Source organism: Saimiri boliviensis, chromosome 5, assembly GCF_048565385.1.
Source record: "Saimiri boliviensis isolate mSaiBol1 chromosome 5, mSaiBol1.pri, whole genome shotgun sequence".
Classification (NCBI taxonomy): domain Eukaryota; kingdom Metazoa; phylum Chordata; class Mammalia; order Primates; family Cebidae; genus Saimiri; species Saimiri boliviensis.
Genome location: NC_133453.1, coordinates 3418583 through 3430340, shown reverse-complemented (window position 1 = coordinate 3430340; position 11758 = coordinate 3418583). Strand labels below are relative to the sequence as shown.

The following is an 11758-nucleotide window of genomic DNA, read 5'->3' as shown; positions in this document are numbered from 1 at the left end:
AGACGAATGTTAAAAAGACTGATGGGCTGGGCATGCTGGCGCACGCCTGTAATCCTAGCACTTTGGGAGGCTGAGGCAGGTGGATCAGTTGAGGTCAGGAGTTCAAGACCAACCTGGCCAACATGGTAAAACTCTATCCCTACTGCAAATACAAAAATTAGCCAGGTGTAGTGGTGGGTACCTGTAATTCCAGTTACTCAGAAGGCTGAAACAGGAGAATCACTGTTGCCATGAGCCAAGATCATGCCACTGTACTCCAGCCTGGGTGATAGAACGAGACTCCACCTCAAAAAAAAAAAAAAAAAAAAAAAGAACAACAGTGAAAAAGACTGATAATACCAGATGTTGGCAGGGATATGGAGCAACCTGAGATTCAACATATTGCTAGCGAGAATGAATGATGATGCAGCTACTTGAAAAGCAGTATGGTAGTATTTGCAGAGTTAAACATATTCTTACCATACAACCCAACAATTCCAGTACAAGAGAAATGAAAACTTTCACAAAGACTTATAAGTGAATGGTCATAGCAGCATTTTTTTTTTCTTTTTGAGACAGAGTCTCATTGTGTCACCCAGGTTGGAGTGCAGTGGTGTGATCTCGGCCCACTGCAACCTCTGCCTCCCAGATTCAACCATTTCTTCTGCCTCAGCCTCCTAAACAGCTGAAATTACAGGCACCCATCACAATGACTGGCTAACATTTGAATTTTTAGTAGAGACTGGGTTTCACCACGTTGGCCAGGCTGATCTTGAACCCCTGATCTCAAGTGATCCGCCCACCTTGGCCTCCCAAAGTGCTGGGATTACAGGTGTGAGCCACCGTGCCTAGCCAGCAGTATTGTTCATAAAAAATAAAAAACTGAAAGCAACCCAAATGTCCCTCAACTGATGAATAAACAAATTATACTATGGAATACCATTCAGCCACAAAAAGGAATGGCAAAAATATTATAAGAGAAATAATAAAATATAAAAGACTATGTACTATATGATTGCATTTATATGAAATTCTGGAAGAAGCCAAATTATAGCGACAGAAACCAGATTAGTGGTTGCCTGTAGCTCGGGTGGGGAAGGAGATGGGCTGCAGATAAGCAGCAAGAAATGTTTTAGGGTGCAGGGACAGCTGTATATTTTGATTGTGGTGGTGGTAACATAATTATAAATAATTACCAAGCTGTATCAACCTGCATACTTAAAATGTGTGAATTTTATTGTATGTAAATAATAAAATACAAATTTTAGGCAAAAGAGACCCCCACATCTAGATATACCATGTGCAAACTTCTGGCAAACCAATAATACAAGTAAAATCTTGAAGGCAGCCAGAAACAGAATAGACAGAACAAAGAATTACAGAAGACTTTTTTTCTTTGAGACGGAGTTTCACTCTTGTTGCCCAGGCTAGAGTGTAATAGTGATCTTGGCTGATTGCAACCTCCGTCTCCCAGGTTCAAGCGATTCTCCTGCCTCAGCCTCCCGAGTAGCTGGGACTGCAGGCATGTGCCACCATGCCCAGCTAATTTTGTATTTTTAGTACAGACGGGGTGTCTCCATGTTGGTCAGGCTGGTCTTGAACTCGCGACCTCAGGTGCCCACCTCGGCCTCCCAAAGTGCTAGGATTACAAACGTGAGCCACCACGCCTGGCTGTACGGAAGACTTTTATTCAGAACCTATGCAAGCCAGAAGCCAATGAGGTAACATCCTTAAAGTATTGAAAAATTTTAAAAAAGTTAAGCTAGAATTCTATACTTTTTGTTTGTTTGTTTTTAAAGATAGAGTCTTGCTCTGTTGCGCAGGCTGGAGTGCAGTGATGCGACTTCGGCTCATTGCAATCTCTGCCCCGACCCCCGCCCCCACCCCGCCCCGGGGTTCAAGCGATTCCTCAGCTTTCCAAGCAGCTGGGGCTACAGGCACACACCACCGCGGCCGGCTGATTTTTGTACTTTCGGGAGAGACGGGGTTTCACCATGTTGGCCAGGATGGTCTCCATCTCTTGACCTCATCATGATCCGCCCGCCTCGGCCTCCCAAAGTGCTGGGATCACAGGCGTGAGCCACCGCGCCCGGCCGGGACAGTGTGTTTTCTGTTCCGTGTGTTCTGGGATAACAGCCGCGTCCTCTCCGATGAACCAGTGCCCGCGAAAGCCCTTGCGATCTGGGAAGCAGGCAGCACAGATCTTGGACTTCACCCTGCTGTTCATCAGTCCGCAGGCGGCGGCCTCGAACGCGAGCGAACACCCACTCGGCGAGGCCGTCGCTCCGCGGAGGAGGGCGAGGCGCGGGACGCCGGACCACCTTGCCCCGCCCCGCCCCGCCCCGCCTGCGCAGGCGCGGCCGCTCCTCTTCCCCCCACCTCCCGGCGGAACCCGTTTGCGCCGGCGCAGGGCGGTAAGACGGGGGCGGGGCGCCGCGGCGCGTCCGTTGCTAAGGCCGCGCAGCCCTAGCGACCGAACGCCTCGAGACTGCCGCGCAGGCGCCGTGGCGGGCTCCGGTGCACTGTGGGATGGAAACCGGAGCGGCGCGTCCTGGCCGGACCGGGCGGCGGCGGCGGGGCCGGCGGCGGCCAGGGACCCGGGCTTAGGCTCGGCCGGGTCGGCTGAGGGGCGCGGGCAGCGGACGCTGCCATGAATGCGGCGGTGGTGAGGCGGACGCAGGAGGCGCTGGGGAAGGTGATTCGGAGGCCGCCGCTGACGGAGAAGCTGCTGAGCAAGCCCCCGTTCCGCTACCTGCACGACATCATCACCGAGGTGGGCGCCGGGGGCTGGGCCCGGCCAGGGGCGGATCGGGGTCCCGGTGGGCGCCGGAGTCAGGGCCTGGGCCGGGTGGCGCCGGGTGCGAGGCGGGGTGGGCTCAGGTGCGGGTCGGGGGGCCGGGCCGGGCGTGAACCGGGTGTGGGCTGGGCTCGAGGTGCAGGTCGGGGACCGGGTCAGGGCCGAGTGTGAACCCGGTGTGGGCCGGGGTCGGGGTGCAGGTCGGCGACCGGGTCAGGGCCGGGCGGGGGGTGCGGTTAGGGGGCTGGGGTCAGTTCCGGGGTCGGGGCGAGAGCTCGGTGCAGCCCCTGCGCCGGAGCCCGGCCTGTAGGCCCAGTTCCGCGGCGCCCTCCGCGCCGAAGTCTCACCCCTCCCCCGGCTCCCGGCCGCCGCTTACAGGGAGGCTCCGGGCCCTCGGGGAGCATTCTTAACTTCTTCCCTGCCTGTCCGTGTATCTCTTCAGAGTGCATCTTCCATTCTGCCTGTGACTCCCTCCTTGTGTAACCCTGTGGAACCCCTCTCGCCTGCCCTGGAGCATGTAACACATGGAAGGCGCTCCCTAAATCCTGGGAGAATGGAAATAATATTTTTTATACAACCCTCCCGCCTCGAAGCTGCTCTCCATACCACATTTTGGGTGCTTGATTAATGCCTGCGGGTGAATTTAGTGGAGGTGGTTGTGGGGAGACTTGGCAGGAACAACTGTTAACAGAGCCGCACAGCCTGCCGTAAATTGAGATTGGTGATCTGTGTGGCTTTTCCCCGCTTGCGGGTGGCATGCTCCTTAGTGACGGAGACCCTGGCTTGCTTGTTAGCATGGCTGTGGTGATCTGCCCTGGATCAGGTACATAGAAATTCACAGCAAACATCCCCTGTTGCGTGGGACCTGTCACGGCTCCTGGTAACGCCCTGGTAACTCTCAGGAGCGTCGCTGCAGGGGGTGCAGCACCCATTTGCGGGGTGCACCCAAGGGCACATGGGAACTCAGGTGTGTTCTGGGATTTAGGATTCAGGCTGGACTTGGAGACTTCCAGGGGACTCATGACCTAACCTGGTGATGGTCCTTAAGCTCTAGTTCTCACTCTTTTCAGCAAGTTGGGTGCCTTATTCTTGCACAGACTTCACTCTTCCGTTTCTGCCCTCCTACCTTGGCTTATAACGGGTGCTATCCTGGAACGTGTGCCTCTGTGTTAAAACAGTGCTTAAAAATGCTCTCGAATCCATCCACATCCCAAGGCACTGCCAGCCCTGGTTATGTCCTCCCAACTGGTTCAGCACTTACAGCTTGTCCTGGGCAGTGTGTGGGGAGGGGACCCGCTGTGTGGATAGGCTTGTGGGAGCAGGACAGTGCGCGCGTCACCCCTGTGAAGTGGACAGGTACGTCCTCTGCCCCACGAGAAAACAAGTAAGAGCCAATATGAGCCCAAACCACTGCAGCTGTGGCTGCCAAAACCTTTAATCTTCTCCCAGTCCTGTCTGCCCCACCGAAATGCAGAGCCCTAGGAGTGAGGTGCAGGGAGTGTGCCTTATCCTTGTGGGGTAGCGGTGCTGCTCAGCTCTCGGTGGCTGTCCAGTCGCTACTGCATAGCTGGTCGGAGGCATCCTCATGGGAAAGGAGGAGGAACATGGGCCAGGTGTGATGGCTCACACCTGTAATCCCAGCACTCTGGGAGGCCACAGTAGGCAGATCACTTGAGCCCAGGAGTTCAAGACTAGCCTGGCCAACATGGCAAAACTCCATCCCTACAAAGAATACAAAAATTATCTGAGTGTGGTGGTGCACCTGTAATCCCAGCTACTCAGGAGGCTGAGTAGGGAGAATCGCTTGAGCTCAGGAGGTTGAGGCTGCAGTGAGCTGTGATTGCACCAGTGCACTCCAGCCAGGGTGACAGAGTAAGATCCTGTCTCAAAAAAAAAAAAAAAAAAAAAAAGGATTGACTTCCTGGCCAGGTGGCTAGGGTGTGGGACTACTTGTATGTTCCCAATTAGGAATGACTGGTCTGCTCTTCTCCCAGAGACTTCTTCATCTAATGCCAAAGTTCATTTTTCTTCCTGTGTAAAGATCAATACAGGAATTGTCACCTAGTTGATAAAGAGGCTAGAATGACTGACATATTGGAAAGCATTTTCAGATAATAGGTGGAAAGGGTCTTATGAAAATGCTTTATTATCCTAAATTTTATACTCAAATCACTGTATTAGTGTTTAAGCTATAGCTAAAACTAACCACCCCTTTCATTAAGCTAAGCGTGGATCCTGTGATATTCGTGTCTCTTGTCACTTACCGTTATTCCTCACAAATTTTTTTTTTTTTTAGAGGGAGTATCGCTCTGTTACCCAGGCTGGAGTGCAGTGGCATGATCTCGACTCACTGCAACCTCCACCTCCTGGGTTCAAGTTATTCTCCTGTCTCAGCCTCCCGAGTAGCTGGGACTACAGGCACATGCCACTCTATACCCGGTGTTAATTTTTGTATTTTTAGTAGAGACAGGGTTTTGCCACGTTGGCCAGGCTGATCTTGAACTCCTGACCTCAAGTGATCTGCCCACCTTGGCCTCCCAAAGTGCTGGAATTACAGGTGTGAGCCACTGTGCCCAGCCAAAGTTCCTTTTCTTTTTGGAATGTATCCCCTCCACTGCACCTGAAGGATTCTTGTAAAACGCTGTGTGGCCAGGCCCTTTCCTGCTTTAGAATTGTCCATGTCCTTCTCGTGGTCCTTGGGCTCAGTTCATGGCCCTGAGTGGCTTCCCAGGGCCTCTGTACCAGGCCCTGAGTGTCTCTCTGGGCTCAGGCTCCTGCCATCCTACCTTTCTTTGGGTCTCTTGCACAGGACTCTGGACCTTATGCGGACTTTCTTCCGTCCGGCATGTGCGTCCAACTCTTCTGTAAACCTTCTGATCCCCATCTAGGTGTGATTCCTCCAGAAAGGGCTCCTGCCACCTCTTCCCCCTCCTGGATTGTGGACTAGGTACCAAGCCTAAGTGCTACCTTAGTATCTGGATGGTGTCATCTTTACCCGTCTGTCCATACAGCCACACTAAATTCTGTGAGGACCTGGCTGGCTTCTGCCCTGTACACACGTGTAGTAGACATCAATTATTTCTTGAGTAAGTGGATGGCTCTGGGCTACCAGTCAATTCTGACATCTCCCAGGCGTGGAGTGCAGTGGACAAGGCTGATGAGGAGGCTGTCCGTGAGGTGACAGTGGTGGCCTTTCTTTCTCTCTTGAAGGTGATTAGAATGACTGGTTTCATGAAGGGCCTCTACACAGACACCGAGATGAAGTCCGATAACGTGAAGGTAGGTCGGAGTTGGGCTTCTCCTGTTGACCCCTCGCTTAATGGATGGGACTTTTTGTCATCCGGGTAGTGCGGCGTGTGTCATTTCTGTGCTGCACGTGGGTGGAATACAAGGTCGGTGAATTCGTGAATTGATGTTTATGCCCTTTCTCATTTCATTTTCTCATTGTGGCAACTGCATGTCATGCTACTTTTATTCACTGAAAAATGGAATTGACATTTCAAAGGTTAATGCTAGCCCTCAATTAAATTAAATTAAATTTTGGGCTAAATTAAAGGCTTTACTGAATTGATTTTGTTTTGTCAGTAAAGATCAGTATTTCTAGATTTGTTATATATCTAAAAATAGCTTTGTGTGTAAACAGAAACTATCCTGTGCCTGTTGAACATACTGAAGATAATGCAGACTCTTCAAAGTATTATAATATTTGTATTTTCAATGCAAATATTTCAGGATAAAGATGCAAAAATCAGCTTCCTGCAGAAAGCCATAGACGTGGTTGTAATGGTTTCAGGAGAGCCACTGTTGGCAAAACCAGCCCGAATTGTGGCCGGGCATGAACCCGAGAGAACAAATGAGCTGCTCCAGATAATTGGAAAGTGCTGTCTCAACAAGGTACTACTACTGCCATCCTGGCATTCTGAACTTAGTGCCTGAGCAAAACGCAGTCGGGGTGAGGGACTCAAATGTGCAGACGGTTTCAGGAAGGACTTTCAGTGGTGCCTGTCAAACGCTGTGCTTTGAATCTGATCCTACCCCTTCTGGAGCCCTAGAGATACAGGAGGAGTAATTTAAAACCGAATAATAAAACAAATAAGTGTTTGTTTGTTATATATAAGTTCTGCAAGCTTTCAATATAAAATCAGGAACGCTGTAGGCACTCTGTGCCCAGCTGGCAGCTGGAGGCTGCAGGCCCAGGCTTTGGTGCCCTCTGACTTTCTCTTTTTTGGAGCTCCACTGAGGACAGGTGGCTGCTTCCAGCCAGGGCTGGGGTGTCGCAGGAGTGCTTTTTTTCTTCCCTGGGTCTTGTGGAGGTCTCTGTTCGCATCCTGCATCTCCAGCCTGTGGTGTCTGCTTACCTGTCGCTCTTCTTCTCTCTTCTCTACTCTTTCTCTCTCTCTCTCTTCCAGTTGCTGTTTCAGTTGTACAGGGAGTAGATTTGTTCTTTCCCGAGCTTGTCACGGTGGGCTGGAAACTTGGGTGTCAGGCCTCAGGCTTCTCTGCTTAGGCCCAGCCTGGGCCATGTTTGCCTGAACATTGGAGAAGGTCTTCCCCCAGCGTCTTCCTTCTTTTGAAGGCCAAGTAGTCGGCCATGGAGGAGCAGGTTGGGCTTGTACTGAGAGTACAGTTAATACAGTTTTCCACATATCTAGTGGGTGGTTGGCTGGGGGCTAATCTTCAGTGTGATGCACATGGAAAGAGGTGGATTTCAGCCCCTCAGCAGCAGTGGGTCGTGAAGGTGTGTAGGGGTGTCCAGCCGACTCCTGGGAGGCCTCGCCCTCGCGCGGGTCCAGCATGCAAGCTTAGAGACTTGGAAGCAGATTTTGCCGGTACACTGGCCTCTGTCCCCAGGCTCCCCAGATCCCCTTCCTGGGTCCTTTATGTTGCTCGTCTTTCTAAAAAGCACATCTGACTCCTGTCTCCTTTGCTGAATCTTCTCTGGCTTCCAGTAGCCTTGGGGCCGGGCCAGCTCCACGGCATGGCTTGTGAGGCTCCTAGAGACCTGCTGCTACTTTTCCCCCTCAGGTCCTTCTGTCATTTCCCACACCTGAGCCCTCCACTCCAGTCACACGCACCCTGGCATTCAGCCCTGGCCCGCTGTCTCCCGTCAGCCTTGTGCCCTGGTGCCTGCTGGCTTCTTAGTGCCTGAGCTGCCTTCCTCCTCCAGCCTCACCGAGCAGCAGTGTGGCGTCTGTGAGTGCTGCCTTGAGCCCAGGCCTCTCCTCCCTCCCAGGCCGACTTGGGTGCCCCTGTGGCTTCCTAAAGGCTGTTATTTCATTGTTGTGTCTGTCTGTGTCCCCAGTTCATGGTGAGTCATTGGCCCATGGAGCTGGCACGTGGCAGTCACTTAGCGTGTGCTTGTGGAATGAGTGTGTGAGTGAGTGGGACTCCTGACTGGAGGTGTCATAGACTCTGGATGGCTGTCAGGGATAGTTTTTGCATTTGACGGGGCTTGAATTAGATCAGATTCCCCCCCCATAATTTTATTATTGTGTTAAAATCCACCTAACATAAAATGTATCATCCTAACCATGTTGAAGTGTACACTTCAGTGGTGGGAAATTCATTCATCAAGTTGTGCAGCCATCACTGCTTCCATCTCCAGGACTCTTCATCTTGAAAAACAGACTCTGTCCCCATGAAACACTCACTTCCTCTTCTCCCAGCCCCTAGCCCCTGGCAACCTTCATTCTATTTTCTGTCTCTATGAATCTGACTACTCTGGGGGACATCAGATAAGTGGAATCATGGAGTATTTTCTTTTTTTTTGGCTGGCTTATTTTACTTAATATATTTCACTTCATGTGCAGTCTGAATTCTCCAGGTTTACCCATGTTGTGGCATGTGTCAGATTTCCGTCCCTTTTTAAGGCTGAATGATACTCCATTGTAGTGGATCTACCGTATTTTGTTTATCCACTCATCTGTTAATGGTACAGTTTGCGCCCCCGTTTTAGCTATTATGAATAATGCTGCTATGAACATGGGTATCCAAATATGTCTTCAAGACCCTGTTTTCCATTTTTTGGGGGGATAAATACCCAGAGGGGAATTATTGAGTCATATGGCAAATCTGTGCCTAATTTTTTAAGGAACTGTTATACTGTTTTCCTTGATGGCTGCAACATTTTACATTTCCATCAACAATGCATGGGAGTTTTAATTTCTCCACATCCTTGCCAATGCTTGTTGTTTTCTGTTTTTTTAGGAGCAGCCATCCTAATGGGTATGAGGTGTTTAGATAAAACCTTAAGGCACCTATGGCTGGGATTCTATGATCCCATTAGAAGTTTAAGGTATTTGTAGAGTTGTGTGGGTCAGCTTTATTGACCTGGAATACACACGTTCACTTTTGACAGCTTGGGTAGATGGACCAGGATTCATTTAGCTTGGGTGGACTTTACTGTTAATGACCAAAGTGCTGAAAGTAATAGTTATCAAGTTATGCTGTGCTTTGTATATAATAGATAACATTTCCAAAACATATTTTATCTTTTGAATCTGTCTCATGAGCTATCTTTGAATGATGATACTCTGCTTGTTACGTCTGCTGATCACATTTCACCTAACACCTCATTTTTTTACGTTTGGACGACAAGCTCTCCAGCGATGATGCGGTGCGGAGGGTGTTAGCTGGAGAGAAGGGAGAAGTGAAAGGACGGGCTTCACTGGCCCCAAGATCTCAGGAACCGGATAATAAGAATGTGCAAGAAGAAGAGCCCAGCGTTCACAAAGATACGGAGGTGAATTGCAAGTCGCACGTCTTTGAAAATCAAATAGTGAGTCTTTTTGTAGTTTCGGTAAAAACATTCATAAATGATTTTATTTTTATTTTATAGGGTAGGAGAGAATCTGAAATAAAAGCGAGAAGTACAAGCAGAGATCGAAAGCAGAAAGAAGAACTGAAAGAAGACAGCAAGCCCAGAGAAAAGGCCAAGGCCAAGGAGAAGGCCAAGGAGAATGGTGGAGACAGACACAGAGAAGGGGAGAGCGAGCGAGCCAGAGCCCGGGCCCGGCCAGAGAGCGAGCGGCAGAAAGACAGAGGCAACCGGGAGCGGGACCGAGACCCTGAGCGCGAGAAAGAGACAGAGAGAAAGAGTGAGGGGGGAAAAGAGAAGGAGCGACTGAGAGACAGGGACCGGGGGCAGGAGCGGGACACGGGGAAGGACAGGGACAGGCGGAGAGCGAAAAATGGGGAGCATGCCCGGGACCCGGACAGGGAGAAGAGCAGAGAGCACGACAAACCTGAGAAAAAGGTAAAGCCTTGCTGAAAACCCGCCTTTCCCTTCGCAAGAGTTTGTGGTGTTCTCAAACATGATTTTTATCTTATAATGTGACTAGGAAACTGGTTTCCTTTTACGCCAATTTAAAATGATGACAATCTTGGATTCTCAGTAGAAACCCAGAGATACCTGTTTCTTGTCAGTTGTGTTTTTTTTGGTTCATCCCTTAACAGAAGTTTATTGTTCAGCTGACCAGTTATTAAGGCATCATTCAGTGCGTTTCCAGCATTTTTCTACTTCATGTCCAGGGAGGTTTCACTCGTGTTCACTCTTGGATGTCCAGCCTGGTGGAGGGTCTGACACATAGTAGCTTTACAATAGACATTTGGTGGTGGACCGGAGTGAGCATCCAGGCAAGGGATGATGGGCCTTTTAGATCATAAAACTCTGGATGGAACTGATCAATTGATAGTGGTTTCTGAGGTTTCCCTTTGTGGAATTTTGATTTGGGAATAGTAGAAGATGATTTGGGAATAGTAGAAGATAATTTGGAGGAGGAAGGCAGGAAAATATTACTTAATGCTTGCTCTTTTTAGAGTTTAATGATTCCCCACCAGGCATGTAGAGAAATCAACATTTTTCAGGGTTTGAGCTGATTGGCCAGGTTGCCTTGTCCGTGTCCTGCAGGTGTTTTAGCTTGCATTGCTTCTCCTGCGCATGTCTTTCGTGTCGTTTGTGTTGCTCGTGGTATTGCCATGAAGGCTTTGGAGCAGTCTCCACCTTTAGCGTTGCATGCAGTGTTGATGTGCAGTCTGCGTTGTGTGCCTGGTGTCTTTCAGAGCATGGACATTGCTCAGTTATTAAGGATTAGGGCTGCTTTCAAGGGCTTTTAGGCATTCGCAGATAAGTACAATAAGACCTCAGTTTACTACAATTCTTGTTTAACTAAATTTTCAGGTAAATTTAGGGTTGGCCAGAAAATCCTATTGGTTTCAAAGTGTTTTCTAAATGTGTGGATTCCTTCTGGACCCACTATGTGGGTCCCTACTCGTTCTTTGGAGGATATCAAATTGTAAAGCATCCTGTGAAGCTGGTGGAAATCATCGTCTCCAGCTGCTAGAGAGGAGGACACTGATGTTGGAAAGGGTCTAGATCTGCCCCATTGATCTGGCTGGGCACTGAGGGGCAGGCCTGGCTAGTGCTGTGACCCCTTCCTCCTGGGACAGCCATCTTGTCTTGTGGCACTGCGTTTCAGGGTGTGCCTGCCCAGGGGAGGGGGTGGGCACCACAGGACTGACCCTGAGGAAATCCTGTAAACCAGGCTTTCTTGTGGGATCAGTACAAGCCCGTGTTGAGATCTGTGGGTCACAGTGGGAAAGGGGGTGTCTATCAGGAAAGATGGTGGTTTGTTCGTAATTGAGCGTGGTGTTTTACAAGGCACTTTGGAGTTTTACTATTTCAAATGTCACTCTTTCCCCCTCCTCTGCACGTCCTGTAGTGATGTACCCTAGGCTATGTCTCATAACCTGCCTTTCCTTATGAGTCTTAGAAATCACAAAGACATTCCCCATCTTTTGGTCCTTTTCAGAGGTGTAAGAAAAAGTATTTTTCATGGATCTGATGTTTCTGGGGCACCAGCACATTCTGCTGTATTCTGCTGTCATGAGGCAGCCTAGGAAGGGGCCAGCCTTCCTCAGCTCTCAAGGCCTCTGGCTTGAGGGTCCCCACGTTATGTTCCCTAAAACTGCTAATGAGGCAAC

General features: G+C 49.9%; 1 protein-coding gene across 7 annotated transcripts in view; it reads left to right on the top strand.

Annotated features, from left to right (window-relative positions):
- Nucleotides 1-2477: 2477 nt before the first annotated feature.
- TRAF3IP1 (TRAF3 interacting protein 1) overlaps nt 2478-11758 on the top strand; it is an 80441-nt gene continuing 71160 nt past the window's right edge. For 4 of the 7 annotated variants that reach the window (XM_074398770.1, XM_039470134.2, XM_039470133.2 and 1 more), the window contains exons 1-5: nt 2479-2752; nt 5987-6055; nt 6509-6670; nt 9375-9518; nt 9615-10031. In XM_074398770.1, the coding sequence (XP_074254871.1) occupies nt 2630-2752; nt 5987-6055; nt 6509-6670; nt 9375-9518; nt 9615-10031 (915 nt within the window). In that variant the 5' untranslated portion in view covers nt 2479-2629. Of the gene's footprint in view, nt 2753-5986; nt 6056-6508; nt 6671-9374; nt 9519-9614; nt 10032-11758 lie in introns of all 7 variants that reach the window. The other 3 variants (XM_074398768.1, XM_074398769.1, XM_074398767.1) reach the window with 1 other exon arrangement.